The sequence below is a fragment of the Carlito syrichta genome, unplaced genomic scaffold (genome assembly GCF_000164805.1).
Source record: "Carlito syrichta isolate Samal-C Ts95f unplaced genomic scaffold, Tarsius_syrichta-2.0.1 Scaffold236165, whole genome shotgun sequence".
NCBI lineage: Eukaryota > Metazoa > Chordata > Mammalia > Primates > Tarsiidae > Carlito > Carlito syrichta.
The window spans coordinates 11,670-38,636 of record NW_007180261.1 but is presented as its reverse complement, the minus strand read 5'-3'; the positions used below and the strand labels follow the sequence as shown (position 1 = coordinate 38,636).

The following is a 26,967-nucleotide window of genomic DNA, read 5'->3' as shown; positions in this document are numbered from 1 at the left end:
TAATTAACTGATACTTTTTCAAGAAGACAGAATATATCATAAGGGGCACGGGGGCAAACGTTTCAGAAGATCCATGTACAAAGAGGTCCTTTATCTGAGCTTCATCTTCATGTTGGAAAGACTGGTATAGGTCATTTTTTCTATCCCCCATACATACTTGACAGAAGTAGTGTTCACAGCATCTCTGAGGAGTGGCCATACACTGTCCTTTCTTCCAGAGGCAGGATGCTGGGTATCTCCAATGTGTCCACCTTCTTTTTAATGCAGTACATGTTGTTGAGGGCTGTCCCACATATGGCACTAACTACTGTCCCAAATGTAATTTTATTTGATATTTGCAAAAACCCTATAAATACTGTCATAACTTCTTTATTTTTTTGGTAGAGACAAGGTCTTGCTATGTTGCCTAGGCTGGTCTTGAACTCCTGGGCTCAAGCATTTTGCCTACCTTGGCCTCCCAAGGTGCTGGGATTACAGGTGTGAGCCACTACACCTGGCCTGTTACAGTCATTTTACATACTGAAGAAACTTGAAAACCTTGTTTATTTCTCCCAGGGAGTTCTGTCCAATGGCGACACACAGACCAGTCTGTCTTGTCACCCAAAATCTCTCCAGTGCCAGAAGTCTGAGTCCAGAAGAGCATTCTGGCATTCGTACTCTAAACACAACTTGAGAAGAGATTGCTCAATCTCCTTTGAAAGTGTGATCCATTGCCTAACAGCTGAAAGCGTCTCCTCTGTTACTGGAATCAACTGCCCAGGATTGGGATTACTGGAAAGAGCTGTTGTGATGGGAATACTTGATCAAGTATGTAAATTTTCTGAAGTCCTCTGAAAGGGACTCTGGGCTCTATCTGATACAAACATGGATCTAGAAACAGAACCATGTGATGGGAAGGTAAGGGAGCAACGCTGAGGAGTGATGGTTATGAGCTCAGGAAGGCAAGGAGGAGAAGGTTTCTCACTAGAAGGGAGAAACAAGAAGCAGCAGTGGACTTTTATTAAGATTCCAGATGGCATTAACCTGGGCTTCTGTAGGACCATGTCCAACTGACTGGAGAACTGGGCTAGAAACTAGAAGCCCTGAGCTTGAGTTCCTTCCCTGACTCCACAGCTGATTCTTCTGGGAAAGCCACCCTCTTTATGGAAGCCTCATTTCTCCCACATATGATTATGAATTTGGATACAAAATGAGGTTCCTGTTGGGAGTCCTTAAGAGGGTTCCATTTGCTGCCTTAATTCTGACCCTCTCAGACATTACAGAATTCTTTTGGATACCCAAGAAACTGTAATGATTAAATAAAAGAAAAAAGAAAAAGAAAAAGAAAAAAAAAATGCTGCTTTCAGAGCTCCTAGAAATGCTAAGGTTTGACTTTAAATTTACTTAGAATCCTTGTATCTGATTAACTACTCTAACAGGGGTATAGAAATCAAAAGTACCCCGGCTTCCAAACCATTTACAAATAAGTCCTATCCAGGCAGAAACCAAGAAGTAGCAGGAAACTGACTTACAGGTACTCTAGCATAAATGACAATGCCTTACATTCAAATTCCCACCAGCTCTGTGTTCTTGAGCAAGTCCCTTAACCTCTTTTAGCCTTCATTTTCTCATATTCTTTTGTTTAATAAACAAGATGATACCTGTTCATCAGGCTCAAATCTAGGTTGAAGTTTTTTTTTTTTTTTTTAAGTTGGAATCTCACTCCGTCGCCCAGGCTGGAGTGAAGTGGCACCCTCACAGTCATCCCAGTGTCGACCTACTGGGCTCCAGTGATCCTTTCGCCTCAGCCTTCCAAGTAGCTGGAACTACAGGCACGCGCTACCATGCCTGGCTAATTTTTTATTTATTGTAGAGATGGGGGTCTTGCCAAGTTGCCTGGGCTGGTCTCAATCCACTTGCCTAGGCCTCCCAAAGTACTAGGATTACAGGCTGAGCCACTGAGCCCAGTTGGAAAAGTTTTATAAACTGGATAAAGCACTGAATTTTTATTATTATTCTTTAATTCAACAATTAATGAACACTATCTTTATCAATATAGTGCTGGGTACTAAAAGTATAAAGAAATAAGTAAGTACACCTGGATAAAGATCAAACATACAGTTTAATACAAGTTAGAAAATGATGAATACGATACATCTCATTTTAATTCTGCTTAAAATGGAAAAGAATAAGACCTAATATGCAACCTCAGTTTACTCCACTATGATTAGGAAACAGGTCATAAACATTTTCCTCATCTTTAAAACATGTGATATAACTCAGAATCTTCTTGTTTTGTTGTTGCTTTTATTTTACTATTTTAGTTTTTCTTAAGTGAAGATATATGTTCCATTAGGTCAATTTCTTTATTTAAACCAATGGAAATTCTACACACTGCACTGGAAGAATGACATTGACATGCTGCACCAAGCCAAAAGATAGTTGTCAGACTCGTGAGAGGATAGAAAAAGGGTGAAGGAACTAGAAGTTAGCCAAAACAGGAGAAGATTCAAACAGACTTGAGAATTTTTTTCAAATACCTAAAAGGTTGTCAAGTGGAAGATGTATTATCTGTCTTGTCTGTAAAAGAATGAGTAGATGTTGTAAGTCAATAAACTTACTACACAAATTAAGAAATAACTTTATAACTTTCAGAGATTAACAAAAGAAAAACTGCCTTGTGAACTAGTAAATTTCTCATCACTGGAACTAAACTCCTTAAACAATATATATAATGATAAATCCACTGCAAAATCACTTTGAAAGAGCCATTGCAAAAAAACTCCTTTTGAAAATTGAGCAAGCACTCTTTTGTTTCTGTTGTAAATTGTTCACTTGGTTAACTGGCACAGAATGAAAGGAGACCTCCCTGTTCCAAGATCCACCCATAGAAAAGGAACCAAATGGCACCCATGATAAATTTGAAGGAGCCTTTCATGTACTACTCAGTGAGTTTCAACCACTGTTAGATCTGTGCTTCAGTCTCACATTGATTCACATCCCTTCCTGATTTTTCTGCTGTCAATTGTGCTACATGAAATAATCCATTGTCCACAAAGTTCACTTTACAATCTAGTTTTACTCATCAAGGGAATGTGTCTACAACATGCAGTTTCTTCAAAATCCCTATCACTGGAGCATATTACCATCAGGTATTTTTTTCAGAAAGGGAGGGGTAAAAATTACTTGAAACTGCATGAATTTCTATAAGTGCAATAACATTCCTTAGTTTTTAAAGGGCATTTTTTTTTTAGAGTTGTCATTTGAATTCAAGCTCTTTGGAAAACATGCATAATATTCTTAATGATCCCATTGAGTAGTTTAAATTCAAATTGTGGAGCATTTGAAATACCATGCTGGCAGCACTTTCCATAAATTACGCTCAAATTCAGTGCAACCCTACACACACACACACACACACACACACACACACACACACACACTCTTACAAGTACCACACTCAAAAATTTTTAAATTACAGTTTCTCTTTTCTTGTCCAATTAAATTATTTGGTTGATAAGTTAGAGCTGTATTGTCTACTTGTAAATTTCCGCATTATTTCTCAGAAAAATTATTTTGTGACAGGCATACATTTTCATATTCCCTCAGGGCAAATAGAACTTTGTTTGCTGTAGGGGGGTCCCTGTCTTTGGTATGAGTATGTGTTTGTGTTCCTATGTGCATATGGGTTTGGGTCTTTGTGTTTAGTAAACCAAGCCTTATTTAATCATTTACCTTCTAATTCACTCTGTACATTAGCATTTTTAGGAAATTTACTCATTTACCTTCCAATTCACTGTGTACACTAGCATTTTCAGTAAATGCCGGAAGACTGAATCAAAAAGGTTACTTCTGCTAGAGAGACTGCTCACCTAGAATCTTTATAATGACATCCTATCTACAGCAGAATTGGATTAATTATGCTTTGGGAAATTAATGATTACAGGGAATAAAGCTCTTCTAGATGAGAGAAAAGAGTCATTTTCACTTTATTTCCTGTTCATGAAGCTTGCCAGTAAGATTTCAGAAACTAGGAAATGTATATAAATAAGCTTGGAAATATTCTGTTTGTAATATATCACCAAAATAAAGCAATGTAGAATGCAAGCATTCTCCAGCAGAATTCCAAGCTTGTGCAATTCATAAGTTTAATCACAACTTCACTGTAAGGAAAAATTTCCCCATAATTTTGAAAGATGAGTGTTCTCTGCCACTGAATTGTACTAAAATTCATTCCCTCTAGGTGAAAAAAGTTGGAATACTTGATTCCACTTAAAACCCCAATGAACCAGTAATAATAAGATCCTTGGAAATAATTAAAGTTTTTAGACTGATCAAATCATATTTTGAAGTGTTAACAGCCCTTATTGCAAGTAACAATCCACTGACTTTAGAAGTCTATACAGGTACAACTCTCTAAACTGCAAATCATGGTTGAGTTAGCTGGTTAAAATAGGATAGCATTACTGTTTTGAGTTAGTTAGTATTTAGAAATTATCTTATTATAATGTTATTTATTTTCTTTAAAATGGGTTTCAAAAGGAGAACTCAACTTCATAAATTAAAATTTATTATACTCAAGTGCCTAGAGAAAATCTTGGAAATCAGTGTTCTGGAAATCAGAGGAGAAAATCACCAGCATCGTCAACAACAAATATTAACAGAATGCCAGCAAAGTGTGAGGCCCATGCAAGGAGCCTTGGGGAATACAGAGAGACAATAAATATAGGAAGACACTTATAATAATCTATTAATAGTTGGGAAGGCAGGACCCTGACATGCTTAGATAGACAGCAAAAAAATTAACCCCTCATATTTTGCTGTCCTTCCCCAACATCCTAGAGAAGTTCATACACTCATTGTAGCACTTATTACAAATTCCCATGTATCTGTTTGGTTAACTATTTCATTCAAACAGTGAATTTCCCAAAGACTGGTCATTCTATATTTTTCAGTTTCGTACCCTCAATGCTCACTACCACCTCTGAAATACAGATGAATACAGATGATGCTCAGTTACCATTTATTGGATGAGTGTCAATGGACTGAAGACCATTTAGGTAGGCAACTGAGATGCAGAAGTAAGAAAACTAGACTCAGAAAACAAATGTCAGAGACTTGTTTCAGTTTCTTAACTATATGGGTTAACTTCTCTGAGCCTCTGTTCTCTCATATCTAATCTGGAGATAACACCTGCCTTGTAGGACTGTTGTGAACATCAAAGGAAAAACAACTATAAAAGTACTTCAGGCACATGCATTTGAAGTATAAGGTATTATTATGCTAAGCGATTGGTGCAGGTGGTAAATGTTAAAGGATATATAATTAACATAGCTGGAAAACAGGTAGATCATCAAGTGACGTTGCCTAATACCATCCAACGGAACTCAGGGTATTGGAAGTCAAGTTATTCTTTCCTGAAAAGGCCTAAATCATTTTCTTCCATGTAAATGTAACGTAAGTATCAAATAATAAGCTGATTGTTATATGATTTAGGAAATTCACATGGTTCTCTTTGACCTAGAAAAACTACACTCTTACTGGGCTTCAGTTATTAATTTGAAGGAGGAGTCTGTGTTGGAAAACCTTCAATGTTCTTTTCCGCTTTAATGGCATGAAACTGACTTCCATTCAATTCTACCAGTTGATGAACTTAAACTGTATAGTGGTACTTGTGCTTCTTTCATAGTTTTAAAGTACCACCTTACCAGAAAAGGAAAGGCAGCATCAACAAAGCTTTCCCCCAGGCTCTTATTTCCTTGTGGTTTCAAAAGGAAGGAATTTGGTGTTTGGAAGGAATTCCATTAAGATGCCATCAGAGGAAAATGATAAATCTTTCCCTTACACAAAAAATGCCTGTGAACCTGAAGATATTTTTTGCCTTTCCCATCCTCAAATTTTCTTCAGCATAATACACATATAATAAATGCTCAATGAATCCTTACTGACCAACCAGTTGATCACTTTTCCTTTGATCCTAGATGCTGTAATGGAGTTCAACATAGAAAATACTGAGAAATTGGAATTTTCCTCATTCATTCTTTTTTACTTATCAAATCCTTTCTGCTACTTTCAAGGCCTGTTCCAATACTGCATTCTGTGGGGGGTCTTCCTTGATGCTGGTTCCCTCCTCTCGCCACCCCAGGACAGAGCATGCCCCTTCCTCTGAGCTCTTACAACTGTCTGAATCTTTCTCACAGATAAGTCAGTTTGCCTTGCCTTGGTATTATATTTGCCTGCATGTCTGATACTTCTCACTCATCTAATGGTTCTATGAGAATGCGGGTAAGTCTCATGCTGCTCTGTATCCCCCACAGCACTGAGCATAGTCTTTTGCACACAGAAGATGCTCATTTGTTGTCTTTACAATCGGCAAATAGTTTACTCTTCAGGCTAAAAAATACTCAAGAGACATAGAGTTTAAATGCTCACTTTTTCCAGGGAAGTGGAGAAAATAATCCCTTCCCTTTTCTGTATTCTTCCCTATAAGAACTCAGAAATACCCTGGAGAAAAATCTGACCCCACAATCTCACAAAAACAATCTTCTTCATTTTATTTTATTTTGAACTTAATTAATAGTAATATTTAACCTGCCACCTCTTAATTGTTTTGGCAGGTTGGTGAGGTTTATTGATCTGTGTATGAGGAGTTAATTCCAAAAGAGACTTTGACAAAAAGCACTTTATGGTAGAACACATCGTTATTCCAGCAGCTTTGCTGAAATGACCTGCAGACACTGCCCAGGCAGACACAGGCCAGTTTGGCTTCCTGCCACCTGTGCCAATTTCCTAATGATCTAATAGGAATGTGCAATAACCCTCTAAAAAAACAAGTACTTCTCTTTTACTTCGGTCTTAAAAATCAGATGACATCTAGCAGTTAAACGTATCCTTAAACGAAAATGCACCTGGCCTATATAATGTCTTAAACGTTAATAGGTCCTATTGAGTGTTTAGCAAAATTCTTTAAAGGCAACAGGATGCTCAGTAAACCTCCGTTAAATAGTGAAGCATGTAGCTTCCATCCCTAGAAACAGAGGATATTCCAATCTCCACCCCATCAATTAGCGCCAATGAATTACAGACCTATAGCCAAAAGGTGTAATTCATTGCTATAGACCCAATGGCATCCCCTTCTAAATTCATATGTTGAAGTCCTAACCTCCAAAGTGATAGTATTTGGAGATAGGGCCTGTGGAAGGTAATTAGGGTTAGATGAGGCCATGAGAAGGGACTTCATGATATGATCAGTGCCCTTATAAGAAAAGACACTAAAGGGCTTGCTCCCTCTCCCTATACTATGTGAGGTCACAGTGAGAAGGTGATTATCTTGGAGACAGAAAGCAAGCCTCACCAGAACCTCACCATGCTGACACCCCGATCTCAGACTTTCAGCCTCCAAAACTGTGAGAAAATAAAATTTTGTTGTGTAAGTCACCCAGTCTACTTTTTTTTGTTGTTGTTATGGCAGTCCAAACTGACTAATACATTCATTTTTTTTAAAAAAGGTACTAAATATCCCCCAGGATGAGAGCTACTCCTTTGAGCACAATTTTGAGAAATGTAGAGTAAGGGGAAAACTACACAAAGAGCAATACAAGAAGTAAGTCTGCCCCTTAAAGAGCTCGCAGTTTATGTGTCTGAGAGTGAGATAATCTACCAGTATAAAGTAGAAATAGTAAAGGGTTAAAACAAAGACATAGATTAAAGCTCTGAAAATACAGAGAAGGAAGTGCTTATTTCCAGCTGGAAGGCCAAAGAAAAGGATTCTCTAGAAAGTAGTAACCAAACTGGGCAAGCATGAGAGCTGTAAAACGAGTCTTGCTGATTAAAAAAAATAAAAAATAAAAAAAAATAAAAGCTCTATCTGATGACAGGCCATCTGTTAGCATAAATTTATTTAAAAGCAAGGTGGAAGCTAAGATTTAGAGTCCAGAAACTCAAAGTTCTACTTTAATCCTACACTAATTCCCCATTTTCTAAAGCCCTTGGTTTCCTAAGCCTTGATTTTGTTAATTTGTAAAAAGGAATACGAACAGTTCTTACTTGTCTGTTAGGGGTGAAAAAGCAATGACTATGAGGCATTAGGAGAAAATCAGATTTACCATATGACACACTGGTACAGGTCTCTTTCTCCATGAAAACTTTCTTGCCGGATTCCTCTTGCCCTACCAAATGCTCCTTTCCCCCAGTTCTTTCCTCTGAGGTCCCAACACATTTAGTACTTTCCATTTTGTCAAAAAAAACTATTTGTATATGTGCTATGCTAAATAAATAGAATTTATTTAGATTCTTTGCTTAAACTAGAGTAAAAATATAAATATTCATTTTTTAAGGAATATATTTTAGAAGGTTCTGTTTTATTTTAACTAACGTGTCTCATGAGCTTTATTAATATAAATTGCCTCAAATATCTTTTAGCATTATTGAAGAGCCCATAAAGTAAAAATAACTTCTGTGGAAGATGTTTAATATATTTTTTAAAGGTAGATATAATTTAAAAAATCGTCACAGACATGTGTTTGTGATTTGCAGGCTGCTTAGTGTCCTCAGTGCATCCGTCCAATTGTGACATCCCAAGCAAGGCTTTCTTCTCTTTTGGAATCTTTCCCCCCCATACTGTAAATACAGGAGACTGAACTATTAAGTGAGCTCAAAGTAAAAAGAAATGTTCTTTGAAGACCTACAATATACCAGGCCCCTGTCACTGTGAAGTCTTCAAAAGAAGCACCTGCCCTGCTGTAATGATGACGCCAGCCTCAGCTGGCACTCCCTTAGTGTGCAGGGAAGTGAGCAAAAGAAGAGATCCAGCAAGTAGAGTTTATTTATTTATTTGAAGTAATAAGCCCTGGCTGTGGGAAGGAATTGCCATGTCCCATTCAAAGTCATCAGAACATCAGAGAACTTCCACTCAAACTCCTTGGTGATTTTCATGGGTGAGTCTGGGCGTTTGACCTTGAGTGCAGTAGCTCTTATAATAATTCTACGGCTGGAAGCGAGACAGCTGGCTTCATGTTCACATCTTCCCTTCAATCTTTTATATTTACATTTCAGCAATGACTCTGCTCATAGGCTCCCAGAGCCAAGTTCTCCTCTTTCCTTCTTATACACATAGTCTCAAGTTCAATGTGCACCAAAGGGCAAGCAAAGAGTATGCGAGTCAAAGACCTTGAAGAGACTGTCATCTGCAGTAACACTGGGTCTCTCTCCAAGTGCCCCTAACTATCAAAGCAGAAGTTTGTGAGAAGCATTACAGAAATGACAAAAATTAATCCAATGTGACCTTCCTTTCTCTCCCACACATGGAACTCAATGAGTGTGTCAAGAATGCCAGTGACCTCACAACCAGTTATAGTGAGGTTAAATCCTATGGTAGAGGTGGAAACAAAAAACCTTGCATGTTCAGGAAAAAGGCTATATCTAGTTGGAGAAGTTCCAGGAAAGCTGGTTTTTTGTGGGGGAGGTGTTGGGGTCTCACTCTGTCGCCCAGGTTGGAGTGCTGTGGCACCCTTGTGGCTCATCATAGTTTCACCTCCTGGGCTCAGGCAATCCTTTGGCCTCAGCCTCTAGAGTAGACGGGACTACAGGCGAGTGCCACCACAACCAGCTAATTTTTTTTTAGCCATGGGGTCTTGCTGTTGCTTAGGCTGATCTCGAATTCCTGGCCTCAAACAATCCTCCTGCCTTGGCCTCCTAAAGTTCTGGTATTACAGGCATAAGCCACAGTGCCCAGCCTCTAGGGAAACTTTTTAAGGATGGTTGATACAGATTTTTAAAGAATAAAGATGGGAAAAGGCACAAGATAGGCAACGGTATGGGTACAGACAGAGAAACTTCAGACATCAATGTCCAGGAGAAGAGTTCATTTTGGGCAAGTGTTATAGGAGAAAGGATGGGAGATAAGAGTGGAAAAGTATTTTGGGGCCACTTCTTTTTGTTTTTTGAGTTGGAGTCTCACTCAGTTGCCCAGACTGGAGTGCAGTGGCCGCTTTTGGCCACCGCAGCCTCGACCTGCTGGGCTCCGGTGATCCTTCCGCCTCAGCCTTCCGAGTAGCTGGAATTACAGGCGTGCGCTACCACGCCCGGCTGATGGGGCCACTTCTTGCATGAGTTAGGCTGGAAGAACAGACATGTGGCTCTCAAACTTGAATATGCGTAAGAATCTATCCCTATCCCCACTCCTGTGCCCCCAAGAGCATTGTAAAAGATGCAGAGTACTTGGATCTTTGTGTAGAAATTCTGGGGAAGGGACCAGCACTATACTTTTTAAATTAGAACTTCAGGGTGATTTCGAATCAGGTGACCTCTTACACATTTTGAGAACACCAAGCTTTCAGAGTCTCATGACTTGTCATCCCTCAAACTCTCTAAGCTCTCAAACCAGCAGCGCACAATGTTTCAGAGACTGAAATGCTGACTTATAATTGTCCTCCGGTGATCTAAGTTAGACAAAATTATCCCTTGCAGATTTTGTATCTGTGTGTCTGGGGGACTAGGCCCTGGTGAAGTTACTCACCACTTGAAGTCACCACAGTGATTTTTGCTCAGTCCTGTCATTTCTGAATACTCATTTATCCATATAGCTATGGATAAGAAACAGTGAGATAAGAAACAGTGGTTTTATTCTATATGTGGGGAAATCGAAGCTTAAAAAAAATAGGGTGAATGAAAAATAGTAGCTGGTCAAGCTGAGCAGAACCCAGTCTGACTTTACATTCTATACCCTGTCTGAAATCATTTGCTGCCTCGCACTAAGACTCTTAAGTGAAAGACTGAGTATCTTAAATCTTTGAACTTATTTTCAGGTTTATTTTTAAGATTGATTTTACAGCATAGTCTGTCTCTCTCTCCTTGCCTAGATCCTTTTTCTTCCAATAAAATAAAAGGTTGTGGGCAATTTTTTCTTCTAGGGGTACAGAGCAGATCAGAAGACCCAACTAACACAGACTCCATACTATAGCTGGATAATTATCATTCCTTTATCCATTAGGAGTTATAAGATAAATATGAAAGAAATGAGGAATAGACTTCTTCCCTATATTCTTTCCATCCTTTTATCTCTAAAGTAGGAAGTTTACTGAACCACTGCCAACAATTCACTCAGCCTAATGAAGTGTATAGGTAATGGGATTAAATAATCTTAAACCATTATTACAGTGGCCTGTGGCTGACATTCATCCAAACTCTGGCAAACATCGAGTGGTGAGTTCATGCTTGATTTAAAAATAAACAAACTGGGGCAGTGGGAAGGTTCTAGCATAATGTTTCAGAGGCATTTAACCTGGAAATCTGAGACCCTTCATTCTGGTTAGGGCTGAAGCAAACACTGTCCTATTTCTATACTCGCTAACCAAAAACTATTGATTCCAACATTTTCTAGGGAGGTCTCTCTGGACCTGTAGCCACATATGGTTTAAACCTTCAATGTCAGTCCCAAAGAAAGCAGTTCTTTAGAGGCATCAAGATTCACAGTTTCTTGTCTTGCCTCTGCCATTAATAAACCATACCGCCTCAGGCAAATCAGTCAGCTTTCTTGGGCTTCAGTTTTCTCAGCTCTAAAACGATGTTACTGAATCTTCTAAGGTTCCTTGTGGCCTTTAAAAAGCAGTCTATGTTTCCATATGAATTCCTGTGTTGTCTTTTCTAGGTCTGAGAAGAATGTTGCTGGTAATTTGATGGGTATTGCATTGAATTTCTGCTGGAGAGGGTGTGGTGAAAAGGGAACACTTCTACACTCTTGGTGGGAGTGTAAACTAGTGCAACCTCTGTGGAAAGCAGTGTGGCGATTCCTAAAAGCTCTAAATATCAACCTCCCATATGAACCCGCAATCCCCCTACTGGGAATATACCCTGAAGAACACAAATCACTCTATCAAAAAGATACCTGCACACGTATGTTTATCGCAGCATTGTTCACAATAGCAGGAACCTGGAAACAACCATGCTGCCCATCAAAAGAGGACTGGATTAAAAAAAGGTGGTACATATACACGATGGAAGACTACGCAGTCATAAAAAAGAACAAAATCATGAATTTCACAGCAACCTGGATGGAACTGGAGTCTATAATACTGAGTGACCTCTCACAGAAACAAAGATCCGAGTATCACATGTTCTCACTCATATAATGGACCTTGAACATCCAATGTAATACTATAAGAAAATGACTGATGGTACTGGGAAACTATGAAGGGGGGGAGATGGGATTAACAGTAGCAAATATCTGTCGGGGGATGGGGAAACAACTCTTATCAACAGGGTGCCTGAATGAAACGTAATTGTACACCTAACCCTTAACTGTACCCCACAAAACCATAATAAAAAATATTGAAGAAAAAAAAAGATACTGACCATTAATATCATTGTCAAAAAGCAGCTATTGACTTTGTGAATATATGTTAAGTGAAGAAATATGATATGGAATTGCTTATAGTGTATGATTTCAAATATAATAAAAGTATACAGAAAAAGACTAGAAAAAAAAAAGCAGTCTAATTCTATGACAACAGAGGTTAATATAGTTTGAAACAGGAACTGGGAAGGAAAAGCTATGCTCAGCTAGGCCTCTTTGATCTGGGCCATCCACTTTCAGGTCTGTGCCTGACTTTCTTTACCAGTAAGTGCTGCGTTGGAGCCTGCAGGGATGTGGTGAGCAGTAATTCAGCATCAGCCACGGGTTGGGGGCTATTTGGGGGAAAATAGCTAAATAAACACCATTAGCAAAGCACAGCATAGTAAATATTCCATCCCCTACTGAATCCCCTACTGAAAACATTGTTGAGTAATAAAAGGATGATAATATGAAGGCCTGTAAAATTGAGAGGTGCTTTCCAAAGCATATTCAATCCCCAAATCATTTTGCTCATAACCTAATTATTTCTGCAAAATGTTATAGCACTCCGTACTTAGGCCATTTACACTTTTTAAAGTTTTACCTAATTATTCTATATATTTTAAAATTATTTCTGTGTATGCACTATTTTCCTATTATATTTTCTAAACCTAAAACTGTAAGTACTCATTATTCAAATATTTTAGATTTTTCAGGGTTTTTAGAAGAATAATCACATCATTTGTAAATATCTAGTAAGAAACAGTAGGTTTGTTTTCAAGCATTTTGTTTTGTTTTGTTTTGAGTCGGAGAATCACTCTGTTGCCCAGGCTGGAGTGCAGTGGCACATTCACAACCACCACAGCCTCAACCTGCAGTGCTCAGGTGATCTTTCCGCCTCAGCCTTCCAAGTAGTTGGAATTACAGGTGCACACTACCACTCTTTGACCTATTTTTTAATTTATAGTAGTGACGAGGTCTCACCAAGTTGCCCAGGTCGGTCTCGAACCCCTGAGCTCAGACACTCCTCTTGCCTCGGCCTCCTGAAGTGCTGGGATTACAGGCTTGAGCCATAGGGCTCGGCTTAGAAACAGTAGTTTTATTCTAAATGTGGGGAAATTGAAGATTAAAAAAAATAGGGTGAATGCAGATTTAAATTTTTGAGTGGAAAAATCTCAGAAATATATGAATGACATCATGCCAATTATTCAAAAATAAGAAACACTATATGCAAACTAACGCTATATATTGTTTAGAGATATGTTAAACATGAAAAAAATGCAAATATGATTTTAAAAAAACAAATTTAGAATAGGAGCTACCTCTGCACAGGAGTTCAGAGAATGTGATCAAGGAAGCAAACCCAAGGGATTTAACTGAATTTTTAATGTTTTATCTTTTAAATTGTATAGAGGGTACATGGGTCTTCATCATTGCTTTATATCTTTATATGTATTAGAAATACTACATAATATATATATTTTTGAGATTGTTTTGTGTTATTGCCATTGTTTTATTTTTAAATAAGAATGTGATAAATTTCATTAAAATACTTTTAATGAAAAGCATCTATGGAAAGGACTAGCTTATTAAACATTTGATGCAACAATGTAACAAATTATGTTACAAATTCCTCATATTGTTCTAACACTGCATATGAAATAACTGGAATGTTCTATTACGTGGTATTTAATTTGCTAATATTTCATTTAGGATTTCTGCATTTGTAAAAGTTAGATCAGCAGTTTTCTTTGGGGGGAAACCTAAATTAGGTATTATTACTAGGATCATGTTAGTTTTGTTTCATTTATTTATTTATTTTCAAAGTTTTCAAACAAAGTTTATGAGCAAGAAAAGAAAGAAGAAGGAAGAAGAAAGATTCATGGCAGAAAGACCTGCTATGGGCAAATTTTTCAAAGAAGAAAAACTACGCCTATGCTAGTTTTATAAAATGATTTGGGAAGCTCCTTTTCTTTTGCTAGGCTCCGAAAGTTGAAATAGCCCAGGAACCATTTGTTTTTAATAGATCTGAAAAAACCTTTTAGTGAAATTTCCTGGGTCTTTTGCTAGTAATAACTATGTATTTTATCCATGTTTATGAGGTTATTCAGATTTCTTTCACCTGGATTTTAGACTGGCATAAAAATAGTTTCTCATATACAATTTAAGTGCAATAATTTAAAAATTTCTTCTATACATATGCTAATAACTTCTTTTTCATTCCAAATTTATGCAAATTTTATTTCCTTCTTTTTTTTTTTTTTTTTTTTTTTTTTTTGAGTTGGAGTCTCACTCTGTCAGTGGCCACTCCAGGCCACCGCAGCATCGACCAGCTGGGCTCTGGCGATCTTTCTGCTCAGCCTTCCGATTAGCTACCAAGCCCGGCTAAAATTAGCTACCACTCCCGGCAATTATTTTTTTTTTAAATTTATTGTAGATATGAGGGCTCGTCAAATTGCCCAGGCGGGTCTCGAACCCGCAGGCTCAGGCAATCCACTCACCTCAGCCTCCCAAGGCGCGGTATTACAGGATAAGCCACCCAGTCCGGCTTCCTTCTTTCTTACTTGCATTCACCAAAGGTTTATTTTACTGCTGTTTTTAAAAAACATCCCCTGGATCTAATAATTCTAGTATTTTAAAAATTTTCAACAACTTAAAAAAATTAATTTCTTCTTCTCTAGGTTATTTTGTCTTTTTCTTGCTTTTTAAGTTAATACATTTGCACTATTATTCCAATTCATGATATTCATATTACTTGGAATTCAACTTGGACTGCATCCTCTTCTCATTGCTTTGCATCGTTAGAATCACTACTTTCTAAGATGTCTTCAGCCCAAGAATGTGTTTGTTCATTTATCCCTTTCTAGTTTTTCTATATTGCTATGTATAACTCTGCCAGCCAAAGCAGGAACTGTCTGCAATTTCATATTAGACTTTGATATAATAAATTTTTTTCTAAAAAATATTCATCATCAAAAAAATAGAAACTCTTTGGTGGTATAGATCAATGTAAACTGATTAAATCAAATTTATTAACCATATTATTTGATGTTATTAATCATATTATTTAACTAGTTTCTGTTGACTTATCAAAGGCTGAAATAAAAATATATTTTTACCATTCTTATCCTATATTTCATTGTTATTTTCATATTATACATTTCAGTGTAATGATAGGAGAGTTTCAGGACTGTTCTTTGGGAAATAGGGCATTTATAAAAATAATAATATTCTTTGGCCTATTTGATAGTTTAGTTCTCAATTGTACTTTGTCTTCTAGTAATACTGTAGTTAATAGATAATATTATTTTCTCTTGGTCTCAATTTACCATTATATCTTTGCCAATTTCTTTATTTTTGGCCTCTAGTTTTATTATATCACCGCTTTTAACCATTTTATTTACTCTGGATCTCCTGTGTACTTTATTATGATTAGTTTGTTGAAATATTTCTTTGAGTCAATTTTCAGAAACTACATGTGGGTGATATGTATTATTTTCCAGAGTCTATAAGATATTTAAAAGAAACTGTTTCTGTAGAAGGCAAAGTTTGGTATACTGTTATATAACAAAAGCAAGTTACTAATTAGTACTTATGGTATTCTCTCGTGTGTGTGTGTGTGTGTGTGTGTGCGCGTGTGTGTGTGTAAATACATGTATATAAATATCTGATTACATCTATATACACATATCCTTACCCACAGGCATATAAAAATAGAAAAGGCATGTGTAGTAAAATGTAAACTCTTATTATATTTAGATGAGAGAATTACATATTTTTATTCTCCTGTTTGCTAATTTTTCTTCAGTTAGTATATATTACTGAAAAACTTAGAGGCTCTTTATTTATTTATTTTTATTTTTATTATTTTAGTTGGAATCTCACTCCTTTGCCCAGGCTGGAGTGCAGTGGCACGCACGCTCAAGTCCTCCCCAGTCAACCTGCTGGACTCCAGCGATCCTTACGCCTCAGCCTTCCAAGTAGCTGGAACTGCAGACGTGTGCTACCAGGCCCAGCTATTTTATTTTTATTTTATTGTAGAAATGAGGTTTCACAAAGTTGCCCAGGGTGGTCTCGAACCCGCGGGAAGGCTTGTTTGTCTTTTTTTTAATTACAACTATGAGAAAGATTATTCTGAGCTCAATATTTCTCTAATGTATTTCAAAATAAGGTGAAAGACAAACCTACGAAATTTAGTTTTGGGTTAACTATTTTCTTTTTAAACACTTGACATTATGAAGAAATGGCAATAGAGAAAAAATTAATTAGAAAACAGGAAACCAAGCAACAACAAATGAAATTTCCAATGACTTCTCTTGGATACGCAGAAGCAGCTGGGCTTTGGAAGCAACGTCCAGGGTCAAGTCCTGGCTGTGATACTCATGCTCCATAGAACTGATCAGGCTAAATTTCTAAGGTTCAAATTCTTGTTACTGGTAATGGAAGAAAAAATAATTGTACTTATTTCTTATGATCATCATAGGATAATGTGATTTAAAAAGTGCTTTGTAAAAGTTAAGGCACAAAAAAGTTAGTTATTATTATGAATACTTTTGACCATAGAAAAGTTATTATCATAAATGCCTCTCCTTAAGGCATTTAAGGGAGAACAACATGTAAAGGCTTAAGAAAAGAAAGAAAGACAGGAGCTTATGGCTACTCATCTATTGAAGTTCAGCATTTCAAGTTCCATAATACTGGCAGAGAAGATTCCAGGTGGTTATCACCTAAAACTTTGGAAAGAGAAGGCTACAATTCTATACTTACAGTTGATGTTAAATGTGGGGACGGGGAGTGCTGCCAGGATCTTCAAGTCTTTAGAAAGTTGAACATTAAACCTGGTACAGTGGCATAAACCTGTAGTTCCAGATATTCTAGAGGCTGAGGCAGGAGGATCACTTGAGCCCAGAAATTCTAGACCAGTCTGTTCAACATAGCAAGACCCTTGTCTCAAAAAAAATTTAAAAAGGAGAAAAAAGTGAAAAAAAAACAACCACCAAAAACTCGGATTCACTGCAGTATAGACTTAGCAATAAAGCACACATTAAAAAAAACTGTAGTCTTTGTTTTATCTGTTAATGACATCAAAACCATATTTGTAAAATAGGACTAATAATCTCCCCCTTGACTATTTATCAAGGTTCTAATAGGTATGATTGCATGCAGTAATAGATGCCCAGCAGCACTGTAAGGGGCTGTAAGGATAGGAGAGACCACTATTCCTAGTAGGTAGCATGGTTAACCTCTCAAAACAGTACTTGACAAATTTCATTCTTTCTTGAACCACTTTTCTCCTTCCTGGAAGAGTTCTGGTGGGATGATGACCTGAGGGTGGAGGGTGGGGTGGGGAGCTGGTGAGACAGGGAGAAAGAGACACAAGAGAAACAGACAAACACCCCTTGTAGATGAGGGAGCAGAGGTGTGGCAATTAAAGAAAGAGAAAGAGGAAAGTTCATGTGAATTTTTCAAGTTTCGTCCAAAGTCTTGGTTCCTTTTCCAATAATCACATAAAGAACTGGCCATAAGTGCTTTTAAAACATTTTATTAAGAGGAATCGAGTATATAAAAAGACAGCTTTCCTGTAGAGGTACAAAAACCTATCTCTTAATGTAGGCTGAAAAGTTAAAATGTTTTAACTGTAGTCATTTAGTGACATAAGGGAGCAAAAGGCTGCTGGTGTGTTGGCCACTAATGCGCCAAGTTCAGGTACCTTAAAGTGTTTAGTCTCCTGCAGAGTTGGCCTCCTATTTCCAGAAGCCCTTTAATCACTTGGATTTCAATTCTAATAAAAATATCTGTACCAACTTCCACTGTTGGAGAGTTAGAGCTGGATTCCATCCACTCTGAGTAAGAGCCTTGGTTTAGGGGAGGATCCTTGGCTGCCATTTCATAAACAGAATTTTGCTGAGAATTTCTGAAGCACTGTGTCCTTAGGACCAGACTTCTTGGCAATGCTAGGAAGAAAACAGTATTTTTTTTTTTTGCTAAATCTATACTTATGAGTAAGCCTGTCTCATTAAGGGTAGAAGGACACACAAGTGGGAAGCATTGCTGCTGCCCTTCATACTCATACCGACATAAAAATCTTCTTAGGCAAAGCATGAACCTCTTCTTCTCATATATGTCCTCATATTCCTTCTATGGCATCTATTTATTTCACAATTTCCATAGCAACTACAGCCAGGAAATTGCCCCAAATTTAGAGGGTTTCTATATTGCATCGCATTATGCTAAGGGAAAAAAAAGGAACGATAAAATTGTGATTAATCAGATTAAACCCTTATATTAGTAAATACTTTTCTGACATACAAAATATCATATGTATTCATTTCCTACATCTAAAGACAGGAAAGAAGTTAGTATCTCCCTTTAATAAACAAGGACATTGGCACTCAGAAGTGAAATGACTTACCCAAGGTCACACCAGGAAAGCTAGGATTAGAATAAATATATTCTATTTATATCAATTCGCTTCCCAAGGAAGTTTTAGTGATCTCAGTTTTAATCTGTTCATTTATTCTAGTCTGTAAGAATAACCAAAACTAAGCTTTCCAGAGATATAACACCAAAGTAGAAAAGCATCTCACTGATTTTGCTAATAATTATATAAACTTAAAATAACTACGACATAATGCACTTACTAAATTTTTTAAAAAATATAAATAAATCTCTCCCATAGGGGATAGGTTATAGTTTAACATATAGCTTCATTATTGCTGATGGCTCTGTAAATTAGAAAATTTTTCTAAAGAAATCTAAGGTAAAGCAAAAGTCCTCCAAATTACCTTAAACTAGACATGGTGATATAAATCAAAGAATTTATACTAAGGATGTAATTCAAAACAAACAAACACAAAAAAATCCCAAATTTTACTCAGTTATCTATAGGCATGTTATTTACAATACTAAAAAACTGGAAAATACGCAATACCTTCTGAGTGGCAGATTGTTTTAAAATAAAGAGCTTAAACAAAATGTAAAACTAAACAGATAAAAAGCTAAAAGTGAAGATGATTAACAATGGAAAACTATATGCATATTTATATTTGGTTAATCAATACAAAATAGAAAACAAACATGTGTAAAATGATTAACAAGAATTATAATACTATATTGAGTCAAACTGGTTTAATCACAGCTACTTATGCTCAAGGTTTAAGTCTTCAAGAGACTGTCAGGAAAATATTAATCATTTAACCCAAACTGAAGATATCACTGGTGCATTTTTCCTTCAAATTATGTAAATATTTAATTTAAATAGGATCTTAAATTGACCAACAAACAATTTAGGCAGAAATAAATTTAATATATATTAGTATAGTCTCATTTCTGGACTCAGAGTATCAAAAACAAGGGTGGTCCTGACATAGAGATAATTAACTAAGCCACTATCTTCAATATTCTGATTCCACCAATGAAAACAAAAGTGACTGATGGCTAATAGGGCTAGGCTTTCCCTGCTTTGTGCAAAATATCTTTTAGACATGATATTAACAATATAACAAAAGGAAATTTTGCCAGATCACATAGAATGTAGAATGTGCTTCCTGTTCTAAGGTTCTAAAACACACACTCACACACACATGGTGCCAGGGTTGTCCTTTATTCAAACTCTATCTTCAGAACAAACTCGTTTTATTTTATTTGCCTCCTCAACTTCTTTGCATTTCTAACATGTACAGCTTATTGGACTTAATGAAAGTTGAAAAAGAAATTAAAGTTCTAATACATCCATCTGAGAGCTGAGGGCTGGGCGGAACTCTGGAATCAAACTGAACAAGGGTCTTTGAGTAAAACTTAACTGAATTCTGATAAGAACTAAATTACATTTTAGAGTCTCCATGAATAGATCTCATTATAGAAAAATCGTGATTAAATGTTTTTAAGAGGAAAAGAAGTCAAAAAGGAAGGTAAGAATTTCTGTTATTTGCATTCACCCAACTCTTCTAAGTATGTGATTAAATATCTCACAGATAGTTTTCCTTGTCATAAATGTAGTATAGTAATAGAAAACCAAAGTGGAAGGGGCTGGCACACTACAGAATCACAGAGATACTACAACTGGAACAGAGATAGAAACTTGAGTTTACACCATGTAGAAACCTATTATTTAGTCAGATTACATTTTTTTCAGTCTTATTACATATTCAGAAAAGCAAGCAAACATTTAAACATGAAAGAGGAGCAATACTGAGAGGTTATAATAATTTCCTAAAGCCCAGTGAATTTGCACATATAAGTTTCTCACATTCAGAAATATTAAATAGGTCCAGAAATCTTATTGGAGTTATTCCCAGAATAACATTTATTCCACTACTGTTTCCTTAACAGTTCAAGTGTGCTTTATAAGGATTACCATATTTCTTCTTCATGAATCTTTGGGAAAAAAAATAACTGCAATGAATCCCATTATATAGATGAGGAAATAGGTTTAGAAAGATTAAATAATTTTCCCAAGGAGAGAAAGCATTAAGTGATGGAAACAAACTCAAACTCATATTCTCCCCACTCTGTTATATTAATTCCCAATATTGTTTATAAGATTTCTAGCTCATAAGGGATAAAAAAAACAAACAAAAAAAAAAAACAAAAGAAACTGAAGAAGGCTGCCATGGGAGCATCAGTAAAACAGTAAGAAATTAAGAATGTAGTCAAAAAAGGAAGGAAAAATAGACACAAGAGTGATTAAAAAAACTCAACAGTATGTATTTTTTCAGGGTAAGGACAAACAGCCCCAGAGACCTCTATAGACGCTTCTGATGTAATATAATATACTGCCATAGAGCTCATGGCAATACATAATATTATAGTGGTGGCCCTAGGTCATTGTGAATGACAGCCTGTATGATCTGTCTAAAAAGGCAAGGAATTATGTAATGCCTTTTTCTTTTCAATAAAGATTTCAAAGGATGCTATCTTAAATATTTGTATGCCCTAAAGAGTTAAGTTCTTGTTTACTAGACTTCCATTATATATAATTGTTCCTTCCAGATAAACAGGGCATTATTGTGTCTATGTTTTGGAAAAACTCAAACTGTGTAACATCTGCATAGAATATGGGACTAGGAGTGTGAATAACTGAATATAGCCATGGCTCTGACACTAATGGTAGAATATACGAAGTCACTGTCCTCCTTTTTGTGTCTCTGTATTCTCACTGCTAAAGAAAGAAGTTAGGCAAATTATTTTAACATTTTTTTCCAACTCTAATACTGTATGGCTCTACAATGCTGCTACATATGATTAGGTTGCCTTTGAAAAGAAAATGAAATAAAATTGAACTTAGGAGATACAAAACAATATTTAATCCTAATAAGCTTTAATCTTGGATGAACATTCAGATACGTGCTACAGACCAGACCCCAGGGTTGCAATGAGATAGAGCTGTCAAGTCAAGAGAAAATACCAACCAGGTCAAACACTTCTTCAATAAGCCTGAAATTTGGGAATCTGAAAAGCTTTGTGTGACTCCTAATACTTTGCACCCAAGGTTCCTTTTATGTTGAGATCACTGAGCACTGAGGACCATACCATGATCCTTTCATGGACTTGCAAAAAGTACTACTTTTCCTACTAATGTGTTAAACAGAGGTATTACAATCATACAGAAAGGTAGCAAAGAATTTTAGATTTAAAAAAATTTGTGTTTATTCACCAAATTGCTCTATCAGAGGATAGCTTAATGTGTAGATTGAGCAGTCTTGCAAAAGGTGAAGATAATGTGTCTGAGTATTTTTTATTCATTCAGCTATATTATTAAAATGTAGTTGTGTTCTCTAATCAAAGAAAGCAATTATTAGCTCAGTCAGCATTACTACTCATTTCCTTTTAAGGTCCTCTATAATAAAGAGTTTTTCTCTTTGCATCATTGAAAAGCTGCTGGATAAGAAGTGTACAAAACATTCTGGATAGATAAGAGGTAGTTCAAAGGTCCCAGTGGTTTGGAAGAACACTGACAAGTCCGGAGATCCCGCAAAGTTTTCCTGAAAAATGGAGACTTCAAATGCATTGTGAGATCTCATAACAAGATATGTGACTCAGCTACTCGGAAAGCCTTCTGATACTTCAGGGAAGAAGACACTAGCTTGCACACACAAGCTGGAAAGCTACAGGCTGATGTTCTTCCCAGTAGACCATTAATTGAATGGCAATCCCCCCCCCATTGCCTCTTGCTGACGTCATATGAATGGAAGATATTAGACAAAAAATTACAACTTGCCAATTTACACACACACACACACACACACACACACACACACACACACACACACACACTTTGAAGTCTGGGGAGAAATAAAGATTTGATGGCTACATTTTTCTGGAGTCACAGGCATTTAGCCAAAGAAAGCAGACATCTTTGCAAAGCACTTGAGGAGTAAAGCTGGAACTTACAATGTAGCAGGGCTCGCAGTATGCTTTCTTTTCCACAGCATAGAAGGGCTGCCCTCGGAGCTTGTTGTTACAGATGATACAGGTAAAACAATCCACGTGGAAGACTTGATCCATGGCAGTGCATCCTGTACCTTCTCCAACTACATTTTCCCCACAGCGAGCACAGCGGCCTGAAATAAAAAAAGGGAACAATAAGGACAAACCAAGGAACATTTTGGTCCTTCTGAAGCCAGTGTGGAGACAAGTAGATCCATGTCAGCAGTCGAGATGGAACCACCAATCCTGCCATCATTACCTCTGGGGCAAGTTCATCAGTATAGCCACCACTATCCTCTGTATGACTGGTGTGGCAGGGATTTTATATGAATCAGTTGAAGATTGCCAGAGGTCTCACAGAAAGTAACATTGGAAGTCGGCATTCTTGATTTTGAGGCCAGTGCTCTGTCTCTAATCTCACATGCAAACTATAAGAAGAACAGGACCCAGGATGCTCCGAGTGGAAGGCACTATCTATAAAACAGCCCAGAAAAGTCTTTCTTCTTGGAGATTCTATGCATCCAATTAAAATGTGAGGGAACTGGATCCAAACTTAGATTTTACTTTCTTTCACAAAATTTCTGGTTGTAAAAGCACTGCAGCCAGCCCTAGATGACAGGCAGATCACAAGGTAGTCCCTTTTATTTCCAGCCCTCTTTGACTTCTAAAAAGTTCCTTCCCATATTGAGATATAATGTCTTCTCATTCTAACTGCTACCTAATAGTTCTAGTTCTGTCTTCTGGGATCTCATGAAAGAAATCTCATCTCTTGGACTTGACATCCTGTAAGATATCAAAATTCAGTGAGCATTGTCTCCAAATCTCTTCCTTGTTTGAATATCCCTACAGTCTACAATGGTTTCATATATAGTAGGGTTCTGAATCTCTCAGGGTCCTGATTGTCATTGTCCACACAGCGTTCTGCAAAGTTCCAGCATTTATTTATTTGTTTGTATCTATGCATGTATGCATTCGTTTTTTTGAGTCGGAGTCTCACTCTGTAGCACAGGTTGGAGTGTAGAGGCAAGATCATGGCTACCGCAGCCTTGACCTGCTGGGCTCAGGCAATTCTTCCACCTTAACCTACCAAGTAGCTGGGACTACAGGTGCACACCACTCTTCCCAGCTCATTTTAAAAAATGTATTGTAGAGACAAGATCTTGCCATGTTGCCCAGGCTGGTCTCAAAATCCTGGGCTCAAGAAATCCTCTTGCCTCAGACTCCCAAAGTGCTGGGATTAGAGACGAGAGCCACCGTGTCTGGCCTCCATCATTCTTTTTTTTTTTTTTTTTTTTTTGAGTTGGAGTCTCACTCTGTCGCCCAGACTGGAGTGCAGTGGCCGCTCCCGGCCACCGCAGCCTCGACCCGCTGGGCTCCGGCGATCCTTCCGCCTCAGCCTTCCGAGTAGCCGGAATTACAGGCGTGCGCCACCACGCCCGGCTGATTTTTTGATTTATTGTAGAGATGAGGTCTCGCTGCCCAGGCGGGTCTCGAACCCGCGGGCTCAGGCAATCCACTCACCTCAGCCCCCCAAAGGCGCGGGATTACAGGCTGAGCCACTGAGCCCGGCTCTCCATCATTCTTTAATTGATTAATGGGGTATCAGACCCACATATGGACAAGTTTAGGTTCTAAAAATTCACATTAAGTTTAAAATAATAACAATAAAATATGATTTAAGACAAATATTTATGTCAGTGAGCAGTATTATTCTGGTTGCAGTCTGGGTCTATCTGGCTCCATCATGGGAGTCTTGAGTCAGAGGTCAGGTTCACAGTTCACATCTAGTCTCCCTTCTTAATCTTTGTTTCTACTAAGTTAAAAAAAATCCTAACAAATAATTATAGGTTACTGGGAATGTCAGCAAGAATCTGAAGGCTTTTACAGATAAGTTACAGCAAACCTAGTATTTCTCACATGTCAGTCATTTTTCTAGGGCCTTATACATATTAACTCATTTTATATTCATAATGATCTGTGTATAGGTACTGTTAGTATTCTTACTTTACAGATGGGGAAACTGAGTCACAAAAATATGGTTAACTAACTTCAAGACTTAAGCAGTCTACCTTCAGCATCTATGTTTTTGTTTTTTTTTGAGTTGGAGTCTCACTCAGTCACCCAGACTGGAGTGCAGTGGCCGCTGCCTGGCGTGGTAGCGCACGCCTGTAGTTCCAGCTACTTGGAAGGCTGAGGTGGAAGGATCGCCAGAGCTTAGCAGGTCGAGGGCCTTTTGATTTATTATAGAGATGAGGTCTCGCCAAGTTGCCCAGGCGGGTCTCAAACCCGCGGGCTCAGGCAATCCGCTCACCTCAGCCTCCCAAAGGCGCGGGATTACAGGCTGAGCCACTGAGCCCGGCTAGCATCTATGTTCTTAACCACTATGTCATATTGCCTATTGCTAGTTCTATGCATCAGGATTAACACAGATCTGACATTAGAGAGCATAATGGAGAGATTTCTCACTGAAGACTGCTTTCAGCACTCCATCACATTGGATTGACAGCCATTTCACACTCAAAAATGGGAGGGCTAAATGTTTCAACTCGAGAGAAAGAAGGTAAATTTATTTCTCATTCTCTCTGGTTGCATTTGGCCCTGGAAAGTATTTCTTTATATTCTGTTGCAGGATCGGAATATGTCTTTTAAATATAACTCAAAGTATACATCTTAATTTTTTCTAAGGAATAAGAAATGTGAAGTATGGGGAAAAAAGTTAACTCTTGGAAAATAAGCTATTAACACTACAGTTGGTATTACTATAAAGTCTTGATACCATATTCTTGGCATTTGATAAAAAATTTGTATAATATTTGTTTGTGACTGTTTTTTACAAGCTTTTATCAAAGAGTGAATTTATACCTGTATTTATTATATAATAAACAATGCTTTAAAAATTTTGAACTTTCCTGCCTATGTTAACAAAATTATTTCATACGGCACTATTCTTGTGATTATTCTGGAAAACAAACAAAATGGACAGACAAACAACAAGCAAACCCTGTGCTATGCTTGAAAAGGATGCTAAAAGTATGAGAGTTTCATGCTACCATTTGACAATATTTCACTGGAGAAAATATATTGGGGTTTAGAGGCACATGAATCAGCAATCCATGATTATCAGAAGCATAATTGATTCCTGTGGAAGTTGTATTTTTACATTCCACACTTATTAAATACAAGTCAACAAAATTATTTTTCTATATTGCTCCTTCCCTTTCTAGATACCAAGCAGGATCATTAAACATGGTACGAGGGAACACCAGAGAAAAAATAGTTCTTATTAAATTCTATTGGTCAAAGAAGTCTACCCGCAGATAAAGGTGGCAATAGATGCCCAAGTATATCTGGAATCCAAGAGGATAAGCCTCACTGTTTATGGAGAGTTTGCTAGCTACCTATGAGAATCTGGGAGCAAATATCAAAAGCACAGCCCTAAAAATTAGGCTGAGAAAATATGATTTGAAATAGTCAATCTATTCAACAGTTATCCCAAGGATCTACTCTTTGCCCAGTGCTATGTTCTGCTTCTGTGTTTTACAGACATGTCTTACACTATATCATTTCCTTTGATGGTCATTCCAAAACTACGTACATCCAACAATCACATGAAAAAATGTGTAACACGTGTTAAAAGAAAGTGCTTTGGCAATGTGGAAGGAAAAGTCACGCCATCTGAGGGGGCTCAAGAAAGATCACGTGGAGAAAGATTTAAATCTGGCCTTAAATGATGGGATTTTGACAGGTAGAGATGGAAGAGAGAAAAACATGCTAGCTTTCCCCAAAAAGGGGATGAGTGGCTATGGCTGACTGAATCCAAAAACACTGCCATGGCTTGGTGATGTTATCACTGGTTTTCTCTTCTCAACTATGAAAGCAGATGGTCGTCTGTATTCATGAGAAACCATCTTCTCCCCTATGCTTTAGAGGATATTCTTCCAGAGTAGGTCAGCCTAATATGTTGGACCCAGACACGACCAGTTTTGCTGCCTCCCATATTTTTCCTATTCTTGGGATAAATTGGGGACACCAGCCTCGAGGGCAGTCAGTCTGGCACCTTTAGAATCACAAGCACAGAGAAAGAGCGAAGAACAAAAAATAAAAATAGCTACACATCAGCAGGATCGAAAAGGTGCCCGAATGTTCCCTTTTCACATTAACAAAAATTTACAAACTATGCCTTTTGGGGAGGCATTCAGAATGTAAAGAAAGTTACTCAAGCATAGTAT

General features: G+C 37.3%; 1 protein-coding gene across 1 annotated transcript in view; it reads right to left on the bottom strand.

The window, feature by feature from the left end:
* Window positions 1–23,121, bottom strand: part of LOC103253528 (lipoma-preferred partner) — a 109,103-nt gene extending 85,982 nt beyond the window's left edge. Inside the window, exons 1-2 of the mRNA XM_008051811.2 lie at window positions 23,097–23,121; window positions 22,703–22,872 (exon numbers count right to left, since the gene is read on the bottom strand). Of these exons, the coding sequence (XP_008050002.2) occupies window positions 22,703–22,872; window positions 23,097–23,121 (195 nt within the window). The remainder of the gene's footprint in view (window positions 1–22,702; window positions 22,873–23,096) is intronic.
* Between the last annotated feature and the right edge of the window lie 3,846 nt (window positions 23,122–26,967).